Source organism: Rhinolophus sinicus, chromosome 18, assembly GCF_057876585.1.
Source record: "Rhinolophus sinicus isolate RSI-liver-muscle chromosome 18, RSI-T2T, whole genome shotgun sequence".
NCBI lineage: Eukaryota > Metazoa > Chordata > Mammalia > Chiroptera > Rhinolophidae > Rhinolophus > Rhinolophus sinicus.
The window spans coordinates 67,873-84,356 of record NC_142518.1 but is presented as its reverse complement, the minus strand read 5'-3'; the positions used below and the strand labels follow the sequence as shown (position 1 = coordinate 84,356).

The following is a 16,484-nucleotide window of genomic DNA, read 5'->3' as shown; positions in this document are numbered from 1 at the left end:
TGCCGGGACAGCGGCTCATTGAGCGCGGCCACAAAGGAGCCTTGGTGCGTATCCCCACCCCCCACCCCTATCAGAGCCCCCAGACCCGCTGGTGCCCCGCTTGTGGCGAGCTTTCAGCAGGCGTTCCGTAACAGTACTTCTACTCTGTAGTTTTAAAGCGCAACCCTGTTTTGTCTACAAAGCACCCTCTGACCTGTAAGTCAGCCCGACCAGCCGGTGAGCGCAGGCGTCACGTCCCCGGGCGGGCGTCCTGACTCCACTTGTGTCTGAGGTGCGGCAGGTCTCCCAGCTCGGAGTTAGACCCTGGAACGGGGTCGGCTCTGGGTCTGGGTGGCTCTGGCCACACCGGGCCCTGTCCCACTCCATTCATTGCACAGGATGTGCCACGCGCTTGTGAGAGTGAGACGCAGGCCCAGACCCTTCCTGGGAGGGCCGTGCGCAGGCGGGGGTGGGTGGGCACGTGTGCAGCTGTCAGACGTGCGGGGGTGGGACCCGCGGGTACAGGTGTGAGTTCCACACGAGCATCCCTGTCCCGCCACGGGCACCTGCCCGTCCCCGGGCCCTGCGCTGACTCTGCCAGGCCCCAGGGGACCCTGCCCCCGATGGCTGTGCTGGGGTCCCGCCCGAGGCAGGGGGCCCAGCCCTGCGTGTCAGCAGTCGCCAGAGGCACAGCATGGTGTGTGACCCCGTGTGTGGGGGGCTCGTGACACGTCGGCCCGCAGGGACTGTCCAGAGTTCCGCGTCCAGATTCAGGGCGGGCGGGCTCGGTGCGTTCCTGCTCGCCGGGTGTGGGACCCTCCTCCCGCACGAGTGCAGAGGCCGTCCCCAGCGCCCCCGAGACCTCACGGAGCTGTCCCCTGCCTTCCTTCTCAGGTTGGGACGAAGAAGGAAGAGCCCCTGCCGCCTGCCGCCAGCCACAGCATCCCCGCGTTCTACTTCCCCCGAGGCCGGCCACAGGGCGCCGTGAGCACAGACGCCGTCATCGCCAGGATCGAGGGGACCTTCGCCCAGTTCCCGCATGAGAGGGCCACCATGGAGGACATGGGCCGCGTGGCCAAGGTGCGTGCGTGTCCCCTGAGCGAGCGGCGTGCTCACGGCTGGCGGCCAGGCTCCTGCTCTCAGCAGACAGGCCCTGTGTGCTTTCGCCTCCGTGTTAGAGGTCGCAGCCGCCTGTGTCAGCGCCCAGGTGCTGGGAGTGTGACGGCGCCCGCATGTGACTGAGCTGCCCCGAAATGCTGCCACACTGCGCGCGTCGTCGGGCAGCGTGGCTTCTGCTCCCAACAGCGTGTTTCCTGATAACCCACGTTGGCGTGTGCGGACGCAGCGCCGTCTGCTCTGTCCGAGCGGAACACACCATGTCCCCTGCTGTTTGTGCCACCAGGGACCTGTGTCCCCTGCCTTTGTCTACGGTCACCCTAGAGGTGCAGCCCTGGGGCCCAGGCCGTTCTCACCTGGCCTGAAACAGTCGGATTTGCCAGGAAGAGCCCACAGCAGCATGTGAGGGGTCCTGCCCACCTCCCCTCCAGTGCCCGGGCCCTCCTGGCTGTTTGCTGGGCACGGCCCACCCCCTGCCCGGCCCGCCCTGCCTGTGGGCCACCTGCTTCAGAAAGCGATTCTGACTTTGCCTTTCGGGCTTCCTGCGTGGATTGCTCCTGCCTGCCCTTTGCCTGCAGTGCCACGGGGCGTGCTCTGCCCTCTCTCTCTCCTCCCCCTCCCCCCTCCTCCCCTTTCTCCTCCCCTCCTCCTCTCTCCTTCCCCCTCCCCCTTTCCCTCCCCCCTCCTCCCCACCTCCTGTCCACCTCCTCTCTGGTCTGCATGCTGACCCCGTGTCCATCCTGAGAAGGCTCTCCTGCCGTGTGTGCTCACTAACCGCACGTGCGTCCTCCTGCTTTCCATGTTTAGGGGTAGCCCTTTTTCTTTCTGTAGCAGCTTTATTGGGACAAAATGCCCAGCCACACAGCTGCCCCCTTAAAGGGCACAGCTCAGTGGCCTTGGCGTTTTCAGAGGAGTTGTGCAGCCATCACTGTAGCCCGTGTGGCCACCTGCACAAGCAGCCCTGCACCCTGTGGCTGTCACCTCACGATGCTTGGATCCCTCTCAGGAAACTACTAGCCCTGCCTGCTGTGCACGTCTCACACATGTGGGGTGTCACGCTAAGTGCTGTTTGTGTCTGGTGGTCCCACTCAGCATGCTTTCGGGTCAGGACCTCCCTGCTCTTACTGTTCTTTCTGTGTCTCATCCACTGAAGTGTGTTTGCTGGTTCCACCCGTGGGCTGCCGTGAACACCCACGTGCAGTGTCTGTGGACATGTTTGCGTTTCTGGGCCGTGTACACCCAGCAGCGCAGTTGCTGGGCCCAGTGTCCCACTGCTGAGCCTGCTGAGGCCCCGGCTGCTCTGCACCACCGTGCACCACCGGCAGCCCCCCCCCAGCAGGGCCCGGCGGGACCCATCCTGCACGCGCTCCCTGCCCACGCCGTCTTTCCCGTCTTTCCCGTTGCAGACGTCCCAGCCTAGCGTCGGGTGGCATGTCACTGCGCTTTCATTGGCCTCTCTGTGAGGACTACTGACAGGGCCATCTTTCCATGTGCTGATTGGCCATCGTGCGTCTTCTTTGGAGACATGTCCGTGTAGATCTGTAGCCCATTTTAAAGTGGGGTATTTGTCACGTTGTTGAATTCCAGATACAAGCCCATTGTCGTATATGTGGTGTACAGCTATTTTTTCCTATTCTCTGTGTTGTTTTTTTCACTTTTGTGACAGTGTTGTTTAATGCATGCAAGTTTTTAACTTGGTGAACTTCACTTTAGGTCATTTTTTATCTGTTGCCAGTGCTTTTGGGATCGTAGCCCGCAAGTCATGGCCATATCCCAGGTCATGAACACTGTGGTTTTTTCTGAGTTACAGGATTAGCTCCTGTGTCTCACTCTTTGATCCACATTGAGTCCATTTTTATACCTAGGGGTCCAGCGTCATTCTTTGTACATGGAAATCCCATCCTCCGGCACCATTTGCTGAAGACACTGCCCCTTCCCCAGGGAGTGTCTTGCCCCTTGGTGAACATTGGTGCCCCTCCAGGGCGGGTGTCACAGGGCTCTGATCCGGGCCGGGTTTCTGTGTCCCTCCTGCAGCACGTGGCTCCGTCACTGCGGCTCAGGCTGTCTTCTGCAGTCGGGAAGGGGCAGTGCCCCGACTGTGTTCTGCCAGTTGTTTGGGCCGTTGGGGCCCCTGCGGTTCTGTGGGGTTTTAGGATCCGCTTGCCACTCTCTACAGAGATGGCGGCCGGATTCTGAAGGGGGGGCTGCGTTCACTCCCGACATCACTTGGGGGTGGTGCACCCTCCCCGGCCTACGTCCGCTGGTGCACGGACCTGGATGCCTTCCACTTGTTTACATCTTTAGCTTCTTTCAAACAAGGTTTTGTACTTGTCACATAGGAGTTTTGCACGTCTTTTGTTAAATTTGTTGCAAAGTATTTTTTTCCGTTGCTGTTATAAATGGAGTTGTTTTCCGAATTTTATTTTCAGGGTGTTCACCACAGGTGTTTACAACTACAGTTGTTTTTCATGTGTTGGTCTGGCACCCTGCCGCCCTTCTGCACTCATTTGTTAGTTCTGTTACTTTGTAGTGTGTTCGTCCACGTTCCGTATGTCCGTGATCACGTCATGTGTGAGCAGAAGTCGTTTTGCTGCCTCCTCCGCAGAGCGGGTGCCTTTGTGTGTCTGTCTTGTGTCACGGCTCCCTTGGAACCCCCAGCCCAGTGGTGGGCAGAGGGCAGGTGTGGGCAGTCTTGTTTTGTTCCCGGTCTCGCGGGGCAGGGATGCAGTCAGTGAGCACTGAGCATGAGGTCGCCTGTGGGGTTTTCATAGCTGCCCCTTATTGGCTTGAGGACGTTCCTTTCTAGTCCTACTTTATTGAGTGTTTTTATCAAGAAAGGACATCGTATTTGTCAGATGCTTTTTCTGTGTCTATTGAAACGATCGTGTGGTTTTGGTTTGTTACTTTGTTGATATGTTGAGATGTCATATATTGATTTTTCCAGTGTTAAACCAACCTTGCATTCCTGGAATGACTCCCCCTTGGTCGTGGTGTGTCACCCTTTTCGTGTGTTGCTGCCTTCTGTTGGCTGGTATTTCGTGGAGGATTTTCGCATCTACATTCCTGAGGGAGGCTGGCTTGTCGTTTCCTTGTGACTCCGTCTGGGTTTGGTGTCAGGTGAGACAGTACTGCTCTTAGAGTTTGGGGTGGGAAGTGTTCATTCTATTAGGGATGGCCTTTCTAAGGAGTTTTACATTTTTGTTTTGTAGTTTGTAGAAACATACCTGGTTCCAAGGTTAAAACTGAAGAACCAGATATATTCAGATAAGTCCAGATTCTTTCCCTGTCTGTTCGACTCTGTTCTCTTCCTCTCCTTTCAGTGGTTGTTTTCATAGCTTTGGTTTTATTGTTGTTTCATTTTTAATGTGGGTGCATACATGTGAGTACGTGTGTGTACACACATACTTGTGTTTGCACTACACGTGGTGTCTTGGAGATCACGGCATGTCCGCAGCGGGTCCTCACGTTGCTGCGCAGTGTGGAACGTGAGCCAGGCCGTGCCGGCCCTTCACCTCAGCCACGCGGGCGTGGGGACTTGTGGTGGCTTTGTTGTCCACGTCCCGGACAGTGTGTGAACACCAGCCCACATGTTCATTGCTCATCCGTGTCCTTTCTCCTTTCCTGGTCTCTTCTTTGAGGGTCGATGGACGTGCGATAAACAGCATGTGTTTAATGGGTGCAGTTTACTGAGCTTTGACATACACGGACCCCATGAAACCACCGACACACTCGGGGGACCAGCATTTCCGGCGTCCCCTGAACGGTGCTCCTTTCCACGCCATCACACCCCACCCCCAGGCTGCCTGCTCGGCTTTCTGTCACCGTGGCTGAGTAGGACCATTGTAGAATTTCACATGAGCAGCCACACAGTAGGTGTTCTTTTTTGTTGTGGTAAAATTCACATCAAATTCCATCAGCACATTAACCATTTAAAAATGTACAATTTAGAAGCATTTATTACTTATACGTGTTGCGCAAACATTACACTACTTCCAGAACATTCCATCACCCCCAAGGAGACCCGTCCCCATGAGCTGTCACTCCCCCTCCCTCCTCCACCCGCTCCCCCTAACCCACTGCCTGTCTGTGGAGGAGCCTGTTCTGCACGTTTCACATAAATGGAGTCACACGCTGGGTGGCCTTGTGTGCCTGTCACTCCCTGAGCATGGTGTCCTCAGGGTCCCTCCACAGGGTGGCGAGTGTCAGTGCCTCCCTCCTTTTCCTGGCTGTGTAATGTTCCCCTGTGTGGACAGATGGACCCCGCTCTGCTTTTCTGCTCGTCCGTAGACGGATGTTGGGGCTGTTCCCGCCTTTTGGCAGCTGTGACTCGTGCTGCCGTGAACACTTGAGTACAAGGATTTCTTTGAGCCCCTTCTCAGTTCTTTTCCGGGTGTGTATCTGTGTGTGTGTCAGTGTGTGACTGTCAGTGTGAGTGTGTGTGTCTGTGAGTGAGTGTGTCTGTGTGTGTGAATGTGAGTGTGTGTCAGTGTGTGAATGTGAGAGAGAGTGTATCAGCGTGTGTGTACATGTGAGAGAGAGTGTATCAGTGTGTGACAGTGTGAGGGTGTGTGAGTGAGTGTGAGGGTGTGTGTCAGGGTGTGTGCGTGTAACCGCCGGGTCGCGTGCTGACGGCGGTTGGAGGGGGTGAGGAGCCGCCAGGTGAGCTCACGCACTGCAGCGCTGCTTCCCCGCCGCGGGGCCCAGCTGCCCCACGCCCTCGGCACCCTGCTCTGCTCACACCTTCCCTGCCGCCGTTTGTCTGAGCTCCAGCCTGTCACAGCGCTGCACGCACGGGGCCTGTGAACCCCGACTCCTGATACTCACAGCCTGGAGGCTGCACATCTAGGTCAGGTGCCTGCAGACGGCGCCGTCTCACCGCGGCCTCACGTGGCCGGAGGCCTGGTGACGGGCTCTGTGCAGCTGCTCCAAGGACAGTCACCCCGTCGTGGGGGTTCCTCCCTCCCGACCTGCTTGCCTCCCAAAGGTCCACATTCTGACAGCATCACGTGGGGGTTAGGCTTCCGCATGAGAATTTGGGGAGCCAACCCCCAAATTCCATGAGTGTGGAGCGATTCCTCACTGCTGTTTGAATGGGCAGTTCCCTAAGGAAACAGTCAGCATCTTCGTCTGCTCACGTGTACGACTCCTGGGGCGTCACCAACTGTTGCATGTTTTTGCTGCCGTTGTAATAGCACTTTTACTTCAGTTTCTGACCGTTGAGCTTTTCATGTTGACTGTGTGGCTTGTGACCTCACCGACTGGCTGTTCGCTCCCTTTTTTCAGAGTATGGAGTCTGGTAGGCACCCCCGCCGTCTTTGGTGCAGACCATGGAACCGCTCCGCTGGCCGCCTCGTGCCCGCCTCTCTGCCCTGCCTGCTGCGGTGCCCGCGGTGGGCACAGCTCGCACGCCCTCACCCTCAGCCCTTCCCCATCTCGGGAGCGCCAGGCCGCATGGCAGCTGTGGGGTTTTCATAGATGCCCTTGTGAGAGCCCTTGTATTTCTAGTTTGCTGAGTGCTCTTTTACTTTGAAAATCACGCCTGTGTGTTACCATCGTCCCGTGCTTGTGTGCGTGAACGGAGACGGCTGTGCGGTCGTCTCGTTTGCTGTGTGATCACGTGGATTCTGCGGGAGTCCCGCCTCCTCCCGTGTCTGCTTTCAGACACGTGCTCATGTCTCGTCAGGGGTTCAGGTGCACGAGACACGACGGTCTGTAGTGTTGTTGTCGTTTCTTTGGTGGTTTGGTATCACAGTCACCTGGCCCCACACAGTCAAGGGGAGGTGTTCCTTATTCTTTCCTGCACATTCGTTTAGAATCCATGTTGTTTTACCAAAATGTTTGGAACTCACCAGTCAGCCATCAGGCTGGGGGTTTTCTCTCCGGGAAGGTTCTTCACTGCAGTTTCTGTGTCGTCTAACAGACATGCTGTTTCCATGCTGCTGACTGAGCCGTGACACGTTGCGTCTCTCAGAGGGTTTGCCCGGTTCTTCTAAGCTGGGGATTCACTGGCGTAATGTTTGTCGGATCCCACTCTTCAGGGTCTGTGCTGATGTGCTCTCTGCACTTCTGATGTCGGCGTTCTGTGTCTTCTTCCCTCTCTTCCGCTCACACGAGTTTGACTTCCTCTCTTCCCAGTTTGTTGGTGAGGCCCTTTGCCGTCCAGCCTTTCCCCTGAGCTCAGGTAGCTTTAAACGCTGCACGCTTCGTCCTGGGCACGGCCGTACCAGCGCCCACACGTCCGTGGGTCAGGGTTTCCATTTCCCGCCTATACTCTCATGTGGCTAAGGAGGTACTTAGCATGTGGTTGTTTCCGTTTTCAAAACGTGCAGCTCCTCCAGACATCGTCTTGTTAGTGATGTGTGACTTGTGGGGGTGCCGGCAGACACACTCATGTCGGGCCTTTTTTTTTAACAATTTTTTTTTTTTTTTTTTTAACAATTTTTTTTTTTTTAATGATTTTATTTATTTTTATTTATTTATTTACTTATTTATTTATTTATTTTCCCCAAGTCAAGTTGTTGTCCTTTCAATTTAGTTGTGGAGGGTTCTGTTCAGCTTCAAGTTGTTGTTCTTTCAGTCTTAGCTGTGGAGGGCGCAGCTCAGCTCCAGGTCCAGTTGCCGTTGCTAGTTGCAGGGGGCACAGCCCACCATCCGTTGCGGGAGTCGAACAGGCAACCTTGTGGTTGAGAGGGTGCACTCCAACCAGCTGAGCCATCCGGGAGCTCAGCGGCAGCTCAGCTCAAGGTGCCGTGTTCAATTTTTAGTTGCAGGGGGCGCTGCCCACCATCCCTTGCGGGAGTCGAGGAATTGAACTGGCAACCTTGTGGTTGAGAGCCCACTGGCCCATGTGGGAATCGAACCGGCAGCCTTCGGAGTTAGGAGCACGGAGCTCTAACCGCCTGAGCCACCGGGCCGGCCCCTCATGTCGGGCCTTTTTAATGTATACAGACGGGCTCTGTGGCCGGAGGCTGGTCTGTCCCGGTGACGCCCTGAGCAGGTGGGCATGGGCGCTGCTCCCCAGTGAGCTGCACAGTTGGGTTGGAAGTTTCTGCAGGTCTCGTCCTTGTTTTGTCCATTACCGAGCGAGGGGTGCTGAGCTCACCGACGGAAGGAAGCTGCTTTTCCTCCTTTGGGCCAGGCGTCTGCTCCCTGCCCTGGCGGGCGTGTCGTGTGGGCCGTATCTGCTCTCGGGGGGCTGAGTGTCCATCTGCCGAGGCCGCTTGCTGCAAAGCTGTCTATGTGAGGCCCACAGGTGGGCGGTGAAAAGAAACAGTGTTGATGGGCGGAAGGAAAACTGTGTCCTTTGTCTGCACACTGGGTCCTCGTGTGAGCAGACGTGTTGCCAGACACCAGCTGGGTCCCGCACCACTGCTGCTCAGTTCTCAAACATTCTATCTGCAGAGAGCATCAGATCCCCCACATTAAAGGTTTAGCCCCAGGAAGCTGTCCCCTTTCAGGTGCCTGTCTCAGACCCCAGGTTGTCACCGGTGCTGCTGACCGACCAGCTGTAAGTTCAGGGGGTTCCCACGGCCCCCGCCAGGGTCCCTAATTGGCTAGGACAGTTCACAGAACTCACAGAAGCACCTACACTTACCAATTTACTATGGGACATGCAAAGGACAGAGGGACAGTCCGGTGAGGAGGCTACACGGGGCGAGGTGGCAGGGTCCCAGTGCAGGAGCTCTGTCCCCGGGGTTTGGGGTGCGTCACCCTCCTGGCCATGGGCGTGTGCAAACCCAGAAGCTCTGAACCTGTCACCTCAGGGGTGTTGCTGGCGGCTTCCTCACGAGGACACGACGGCCATCAGCTCAGCCCGCAGCCCTTGGCCTCCTGGCGACCGCCCCACCCAGAGTCATGTCACTGGGACCACAGACTCTCTTGTCGCCCAGGAAAGTCCAGGGACCTGAGGAGCCCCGTGTCAGGAGCCAGGTCAGAGACCAGCAGCTGGGACAAGAGGTGCCCCCAGCAACCCTGAGTCTGGGGACTGCACAGGCTTCAGGAGGCCCGTATCAGGACGCAGGCAGAGAGCAGGTGCGCAGGCGTCACTGTGCCACACACAGGACGCGTACCCGGCTCTCAGGTGTACGGTGCTGAGAGCAGCCAGGCCTGGAGGCCGCAGGTGGCACGAGTCAGCCCGTGGAGGTGACGTGCTGGGACAGGCCACGCCGCAGGGACCGGGAAGGGAGCCATGGGTGTGGGCCTGGGCAGGTGGCTGTCAGGCCGGGAGGGGCTGGTGAGGGCAGCACTGCGTGTCCTGACGGGGTGGACATCGGCAGGTGGCCTGCAGAGGGAGGCGTCCTGTGTGTACGTTAGGTGACGTTTATAGAGGAGAGTCTTGTCACTTTTTTCCCTGTGGGGTGACAATTTCATAATGTTGTAGTGTTTCCTTGTACCCTTTGCATCTTTGAGGTAACGTTTCTCCCACTCAGTTAGGAACATTGTTGCAGATTCCTGGGACGTGACTGAGTCTGCGGGGACCCTTCCTGCTGGCCTGTGGGCCTGTGTAGGTTTGGGGCGCCAGGTCCCCAGTCCTTGTGGGGCCTGGTGACTACAGCTGTCACCCTGCAGGGAAGTGCGCAGAGCCACGAGGTGCCAGTGCCCACACCCCCGTCCTCAGTCCGGGAGGCCCCCACTCAGTCATGGGACCACCAGCCGTGCGACATGCCCACTGTGCTGCTGACCCCCCGCTCGTCCCCCTGTGCATGCTGCCCGCTCATCCCCTCCAGGTGCCAGCAGCGTCTGCCGGCCTCACGGACGATCCCTCCCATGGAAGCAGCACAAACTTCCCTTCCCCTCTCACTGGCACCTGCAACAGCCATGCACGCCTGCTATGGGGGGACAGCTGTCCTGAGCGCTGGTCGCGCTATGACCATGGCTAGAGCTCTGACCCCAATTCTCCCTCGTGCCACCTTCACGGTGACACCCCAAAGGGCATGAATGTTCCCCTGGTCACTGCTGCGGCCATGGGAGGTCCCATGTGGGGCTGGACACAGGAAGCCCCCGGACCATCCTGGGCCCTGTGGGGGCGTGACCCCCAGCTGTGTGGGCTTATGCCTCAGAGGACAGCTCGTGGCTGTGGGGTCTGTGCGTGGGCACTCAGTACACACACGCTGCCAGGCCGGTGTCCCTCCCCCACCGTGTCCCACCCCCGTCCCCGTCCCCCATGGTGTGCCCCCTCCTGGCCCATCCCCCCCCATACGCTCCCCTGCCCCCCGCAGGGCCCCCTCCCATGTTCCCTTGCCAGCGCCTGGGTGTCCTCTGAGCGTGAGCCCCGTGGGCGTGTCCTTGGCCATCTCCTGATACACCCGCTTTACCTGCCCCTAGCAGTGCTGACGTGGAGCCCATTTCACAGCCTGTGGGCACGCCTTTCCTGTGGGGGCCTGTGCACAACCACTGCTCTCTGCTGTCCGCCGTTTTCTGTCGATTTGCAGATTTTAAAAACTGCCCGAGTCCTTTGTCAGAAAAGGCTTTGCAGCTGTTTTTCGTTTTTCTCCCCCTTTTTCCGCCCACCCCCCACTCCGGTTCAAGCCGTTGTTTCTCAGTCTAGTTGTGTAGGACACAGCTCCCTGGCCCAGGCAGGTATCTGCAGCGGGTCCTGAACGCCCTTTGCGTGTCCATAGCAGGTTTCCAGGGAGCTTGTCCATTTCTACAAAGAAAACCCATTGCTGCTTGGCGATTGGCTCCGCGGAATGTCGGGCAGGTCGTTTGGGGAGTGATTGACACTTCCGCAGCGCTGAGTCCCCGCCCAGGAGCCCGGGAAGGCCCTCCCTGGGGGGGTCTTCACCTTCTGACGCCGGGCTTGGCTCCGCAGACGTGTCTCAGGCGTTGGGGGTGAGATTTACCTGTAGCTGATTTTCTTTATGCGTCTCACAGGGGGCGCTGTTAGCAATGTCCGTTTCTAGTGGTTGGTCGCCAGCGAGCGACACGTAAGTGCGTCCTGTGGACCGTCCTAGGCTGAGATGCTGGCTGACTCTGCACCTTGTACCTCTGGGACTGGCGCGCACCCACGCGTGGCGCATTTTAACGCGAGACCTTTGCCTCTCGCTCTGGGACCCGTGCGTGTGTCCCTCGGCTCCCGGCCTGGGATCCCCCACTGGCCTTTCCTGTGGCAGCTCCAGTGGGGGTGGGAGGGCGACTCACAGCTCCGCGTTGTGTGACGTGAGCCTCCGTCTTCTGTGCACACCTGTGTCCCTTCTACGCGTCTTAGTCTCCTGGTCCCTTGTTTTCATTGTGATTGTTTTTTTCTTACTGAGTTCAGTTTGCTGACGCGGATTTGGGGTAGATTTTTGTGTCCGTGTCCATGACTGATGAGTAGCCGTAATTTTCCTTGTGTCCTTGACCCGTGTCAGAGTCTAGGACGTGCTGCCTCGAAACATGACCTGGGCAAAGAAACATACATACTCGTACATACATGTACACATACATGGATTACCGAGTTAATAAACAGGACCCGGCGGCGTCCCTCGTGCGGGTTCTCGGGACACTTTGCGGCCCACTGGCTACCCCCTTAGTACTGGGAAGATTTCGCTGACGAAGCCTCTGGGCTGAAATTGTCCTCGTGGGAAAGTTTAAACTTACAGATTCCTGAAGCTTAGATGCGTGAACCCAGCAGGCTGTCCCTTTCACTCCTGTCGCACCTTCATGGGCACAAAGTGACACCCATTCCCCGAGTCCTGTCAGCGATGCATCCTGGGGCCTCTGTTCGCCGGGGACACTGGGCACCTGTGTTTCCTTTCTGTTCTTGAAGGTTTGCTACGTAAGGGCTCACGCACTGTTTAGAGCCTTTTCAAAGAATTGATTTTTGTTTCTGTTGATTTTCTGTTTAATGTTTACTTTCTTTTTCTTTCATGTCTGCTTTTTACTTTTTCCATCTTCTGTTGCTTTTTTGAGATAGAGGCTTCGGGCTTCACCTAACCCTGGTCAAGGCTGCATTCCGCGAGATGCGATATGTGATGTCACTTTGGTCATATTCACGGTACCCACCCCCCCACCCCCGGTTTACACGGTCATCCACCCGCACGTGGGTCGTTGAGAAGCTGCTTCATTTCCACAGCTGGGGCCCTGCTAGTTGCCAGCTGTGTGTCCTGCTCAGGGAGGTGGTCTGTCCTGGCAGCCGTGAGCCCTGTTTGCAGCCCCAGCCCGTGTCCTTGTCCCCAGTACGCGGAAATGAACGCGGACGCTCACCTCACCTCTGCTGGTGGTGAGGTCCGTGCTTTTTGCTCTTTTCGCAGCAGGGGTCTGGGGCCTCGTGGTCCTTGTGGGAGCACGCGGTGGGCGGGGCCTTGCTCACCGCCTTTTCCCCTGCAGGCCTGCGGCTGCCCGCTGTACTGGAAGGCACCTCTGTTCTGCGGGGCCGGGGGAGAGCGCACGGGCTCGGTGTCGGTGCACAAGTTCGTGGCCATGTGGAGAAAGTGAGTTGTGGGCTAGGGGGTCAGGGGAGGGGACAGGGCACGGCCCCCCCTCCATCGCGGCTGGTCCATCTAGGGCAGCAAGAGAAGGAAAGTGACCTCCAGGCCTGGGGCACACTGTGCTGTCCCTTCTGGGGCCTGCTGTTGCTCACGCCCCGTCCTGGGCCGCGGTGGCGGGCGGTGTGGACACGTGTGTGCAGACACTCGACACCCCGTCTTCTCCAGGGTCCTTCAGAACTGTCACGACGACGCAGCCAGGTTCGTCCATCTACTCATGAACCCCGGCTGCAACTACCTGGTACAGGAGGACTTCATCCCGTTCCTGCAGGTAAGCCCTGTTCTACACTGCACATACCTCCCCTGTCTACACTGCATGTGCCTCACCCCTTCCTGTAGGTTCGTCCTCATTTATACTGCACACACTTCACTCCCCTCATCTACCCCGCACTCATCTCACCCCACCTCTACGCCGCATGCAGCTCACCCCACGTCTACACCGCACCTACCTCCCCCGTCCTGCAGGCAGGCCCTGGTCTGCACTGCACGCACTGCACCCCCTTCCTGCACTTACTGTGACGGGCCAGCCGCCACGAGTCGATAGGTTCCCGAATGGGGGAGTGGGAATGAATAAAAGACACTCTCACATATGATGGCGATCGCGGACTTCAGTGATCCTGAAGATCCTAAGTTTATTTGACTGCTCCCATATAAGCAGTTTGAACACGTGCAAGTATGTATTAACATAACAAATGTAAATTCTTTAACTTTCACATAGAGGATACAACATTCACCGAAACTCTCACAAGTAATTATCTTATCAATTGCCCTGATAGGCATCAGCCTTCTGTGTCCGGGAACTGGCCGCTCCCACCAAATTCCTCAGCAGCATACAAGCTCAAGCTCCCCACAGGTTCAGGCAGAGACAATTGCCTCAGGGGGAGGAAACAGGTAGCATAAACCGAGCCATTCTGTAAGGCTCAGAGTTTCCTGTAACCATGGCTCCCCACAACTTACACCACACGCGGGCTGGCAGTCTGGCTGCCTCCCTCGGGTGCTGCCTCCTTGCTGTTCAGGTCCTACTGGCAGGACAGCGCAGATGTTTCCTGTTCTGTGAACCTGTAGGAAGTGGAGTCCCTGAGACAGAGGGAGGGCAAAGCACCACAGGGTGCGTCCTTGTACCTGAAACAGGTTGTGGAGCTGGTCCTGCCCAGGCTGGTCTGACTCCTTTGGAAGCAGTTCAGTGCGTTGGTTTACACATGGGTGGTGGTCACTACAGACGGTCCCTGTAGAGCGTTACTGGCTGTTCCCTGAATTACCATGAGTGACTGAAACTTCCCAAGCAGTTCGAGGAGAAGGGACAAAGGGCTGCTGGGATTGTACTATTTCGTCAAATGAGGGTGTTTCAGAATTATACATGTCACGGCGGTCCTTGTGTATTCACGTGTCGGTGGAAATTTGCTAAGAGGTGAGGGTGACAGCTCCACATAAACTGTCATGCGCTGTCCTAGCTCACGGACGAGCTGCTTTCACGCAGTCACACATCCGGCGTGGTTTCACAGAGCAGCTGTGTGCTGCACGTGTCAGTGCAGAAGCTGCGTGGTTCCGATGCGTGAGCGCGGATGCCGGGCCGCCCACATCTGTGTCTTGTCCCCGTGTGCAGGACGTGGTGAACACCCACCCCGGCCTGGCTTTCCTGAAGGAGGCGTCCGAGTTCCATTCCCGCTACATCACCACTGTGAGTATGGCGGCCGCTGCCCGCGAGGTTTCCTAGGCGCCTTGGGACCAGGCCCGTCCCGGCTAAATGTGAACCCCGTTTCCTTGCCCGGGAATAAGATGTCGGTGGTTCCTGCTCTGTGGGGCTCATGGGAGGGGTAAACGAGGGGCGACCATCTCAGACGTGGGCAGAAGCTCTCCAGAGCCCGGCGGTCCTGGCTGCGTGTGCAGCGGTCAGAGGAGCGGTCAGGTGGACATGGGGCTGCCCCACTGGCCCTCCTGCGCAGAAACGGTCAGCCTGGGCCCCTTGGCCGGAGGGACTCCTTGTGTCAGGGAGTGCTCACCTGCTCCTTGGAGCACTGTGTGCCGGCCACTCACTGGCCTGCCCCAGGGACACCACGCACAGCCTAGCCCTGCCCCCTGGGACCTCTGCACCAGCCCGAGCAAAGCCTGGGGATGCGGGTCTGTCCTCTACAGTGGGTGTCATGTCCACCCCAGCCCTGCACTGGGCATGAGTGGCCCTATGTGCCGTGCATCCATGCACTGGGTGTGCTCCACTGAAACCGTCACTAGGGGTCGTCACCATACGAGAATATCCAGGGCAGAGCCTAACCCAGCCTTTCTAGCAACATGTGATAGGCACATTGGGTCGTCACTGCACAGGGACAGGTGAGGGGATGTCCGGGGTGAGGAAAGCTGAGGGGATGTCCCGGGTGAGGACAGGTGAGGGGACGTCCTGGGAGAGGACAGGTGAAGGGACATCGTGGGTGAGGAGAGGTGAGGAGACCCCGTCAGACCAGCGCTGAGCCCCTGTATGCACAGGGTCTGTTTAATGGGGATCTCACTGGACCCATAAACTCATGCTTTTCATCCAGTGGTGACTTCAGTGTTTGTAGAAGTGCTCGTAGCGTGTGTGTGTGTGTGTGTTTTAACCAATCCTACTGTGAGGAGGACTCCAGGCCTCAGGCCTGCTGCCCACGGCCCCAGACCGGCTCAGGTGTGTCCCTGTCGTGCTCAGGCCCGAGTGCAGCTCACCTGCAGCCCCTCCTGCTTCCTGATTCGTCCCCGCAGCCGCTTGGAGGTGGGACCTCAGCCCCGCCCAGTTGTCCCCCACGTGTGGGGCGGGCGCCCTCTGCTGGCGACGTGGGGGTTCTGCCGCCCCAGCGTCCGGCGCTCGGCTGACAGCCGTGTCTCCTGCAGGTCATCCAGAGGATATTCTACACCGTGAACCGGTCCTGGTCAGGGAGGATCACCTGTGCCGAGCTCCGCAGGAGCTCCTTCCTGCAGGTGGGCGGCCGGCAGAGGGCGCAGGGCCGCTGGCACCCGTGCACCCACCCATCCGTGTGTCCGTGCTTCCATCCACCCACCCATCCGTGTGTCCGTGCTTCCACCCGTCTGTGCCCACCCACCCGCCCATCTCTCCTTTTGTCTGTCCACCCGTCTGTCCACGCCGTCCATCCTCCCATCTGTGTGTCCGCCCACCCTCCCACCATCCGGGAGGCACGGCCGAGGGAGCCGGGCAGCGGGGCCTCCCACACTGAGCTGTGCAGCAAGGGGGTCATGGGCATGGGGAGCCGACCTGCCCTGGCTGTGAGCGACCATGCCGGACGTGCATCCCCGTCACCGCGAGTGGCCATGAGCTGGGGTCGTGCTCCCAGCTCTGTGCCTTCCGCCCTCACGTGTGGGACCCCCGGGTTCCCTGGGAGGCCCGTGTCCCCCGTAACGGCAGCAGCTCTCTCGCGTGTGTGTCAGAACGTGGCGCTGCTGGAGGAGGAGGCCGACATCAACCAGCTGACGGAGTTCTTCTCCTACGAGCACTTCTACGTCATCTACTGCAAGTTCTGGGAGCTCGACACGGACCACGACCTCCTCATCGACCCGCAGGACCTGGCCCGGCACAACGACCACGGTGCGGACAGGCCCTGGGCGCTGGGGACACCGTGAGGACAGGGACACAGTGAGGACAGGCCCTGAGCCCTGGGGACACCGTGAGGACAGGCCCTGGGCCCTGGGGACACCGTGAGGACAGGCCCTAGGCGCTGGGGACACCGTGAGGACGGGGACACAGTGAGGACAGGACCTGGGCCCTGGGGACACCGTGAGGATGGGGACACAGTGAGGACAGGCCCTGGGGACACAGGATGCATCCTGGGTGCTGGGGACACAGGCTAGGGCAGATGTTACTGTCCCTCATCACCCAGTGGCCTGTGCTTGCGGGACATGCAGGAGATGGGACATGGGGCACAGGTCACTGCAGCGGGACACATG

At 58.5% G+C, this 16,484-nt stretch overlaps 1 protein-coding gene across 3 annotated transcripts in view; it reads left to right on the top strand.

Moving 5' to 3' along the window:
• Window positions 1–16,484, top strand: part of PPP2R3B (protein phosphatase 2 regulatory subunit B''beta) — a 37,383-nt gene that overhangs the window by 15,554 nt on the left and 5,345 nt on the right. For 2 of the 3 annotated variants that reach the window (XM_074323889.2, XM_074323891.2), the window contains exons 2-7: window positions 874–1,059; window positions 12,403–12,506; window positions 12,729–12,831; window positions 14,164–14,238; window positions 15,417–15,503; window positions 15,969–16,125. In XM_074323889.2, the coding sequence (XP_074179990.2) occupies window positions 874–1,059; window positions 12,403–12,506; window positions 12,729–12,831; window positions 14,164–14,238; window positions 15,417–15,503; window positions 15,969–16,125 (712 nt within the window). The remainder of the gene's footprint in view (window positions 1–873; window positions 1,060–12,402; window positions 12,507–12,728; window positions 12,832–14,163; window positions 14,239–15,416; window positions 15,504–15,968; window positions 16,126–16,484) is intronic. The other variant, XM_074323890.2, reaches the window with a different exon arrangement.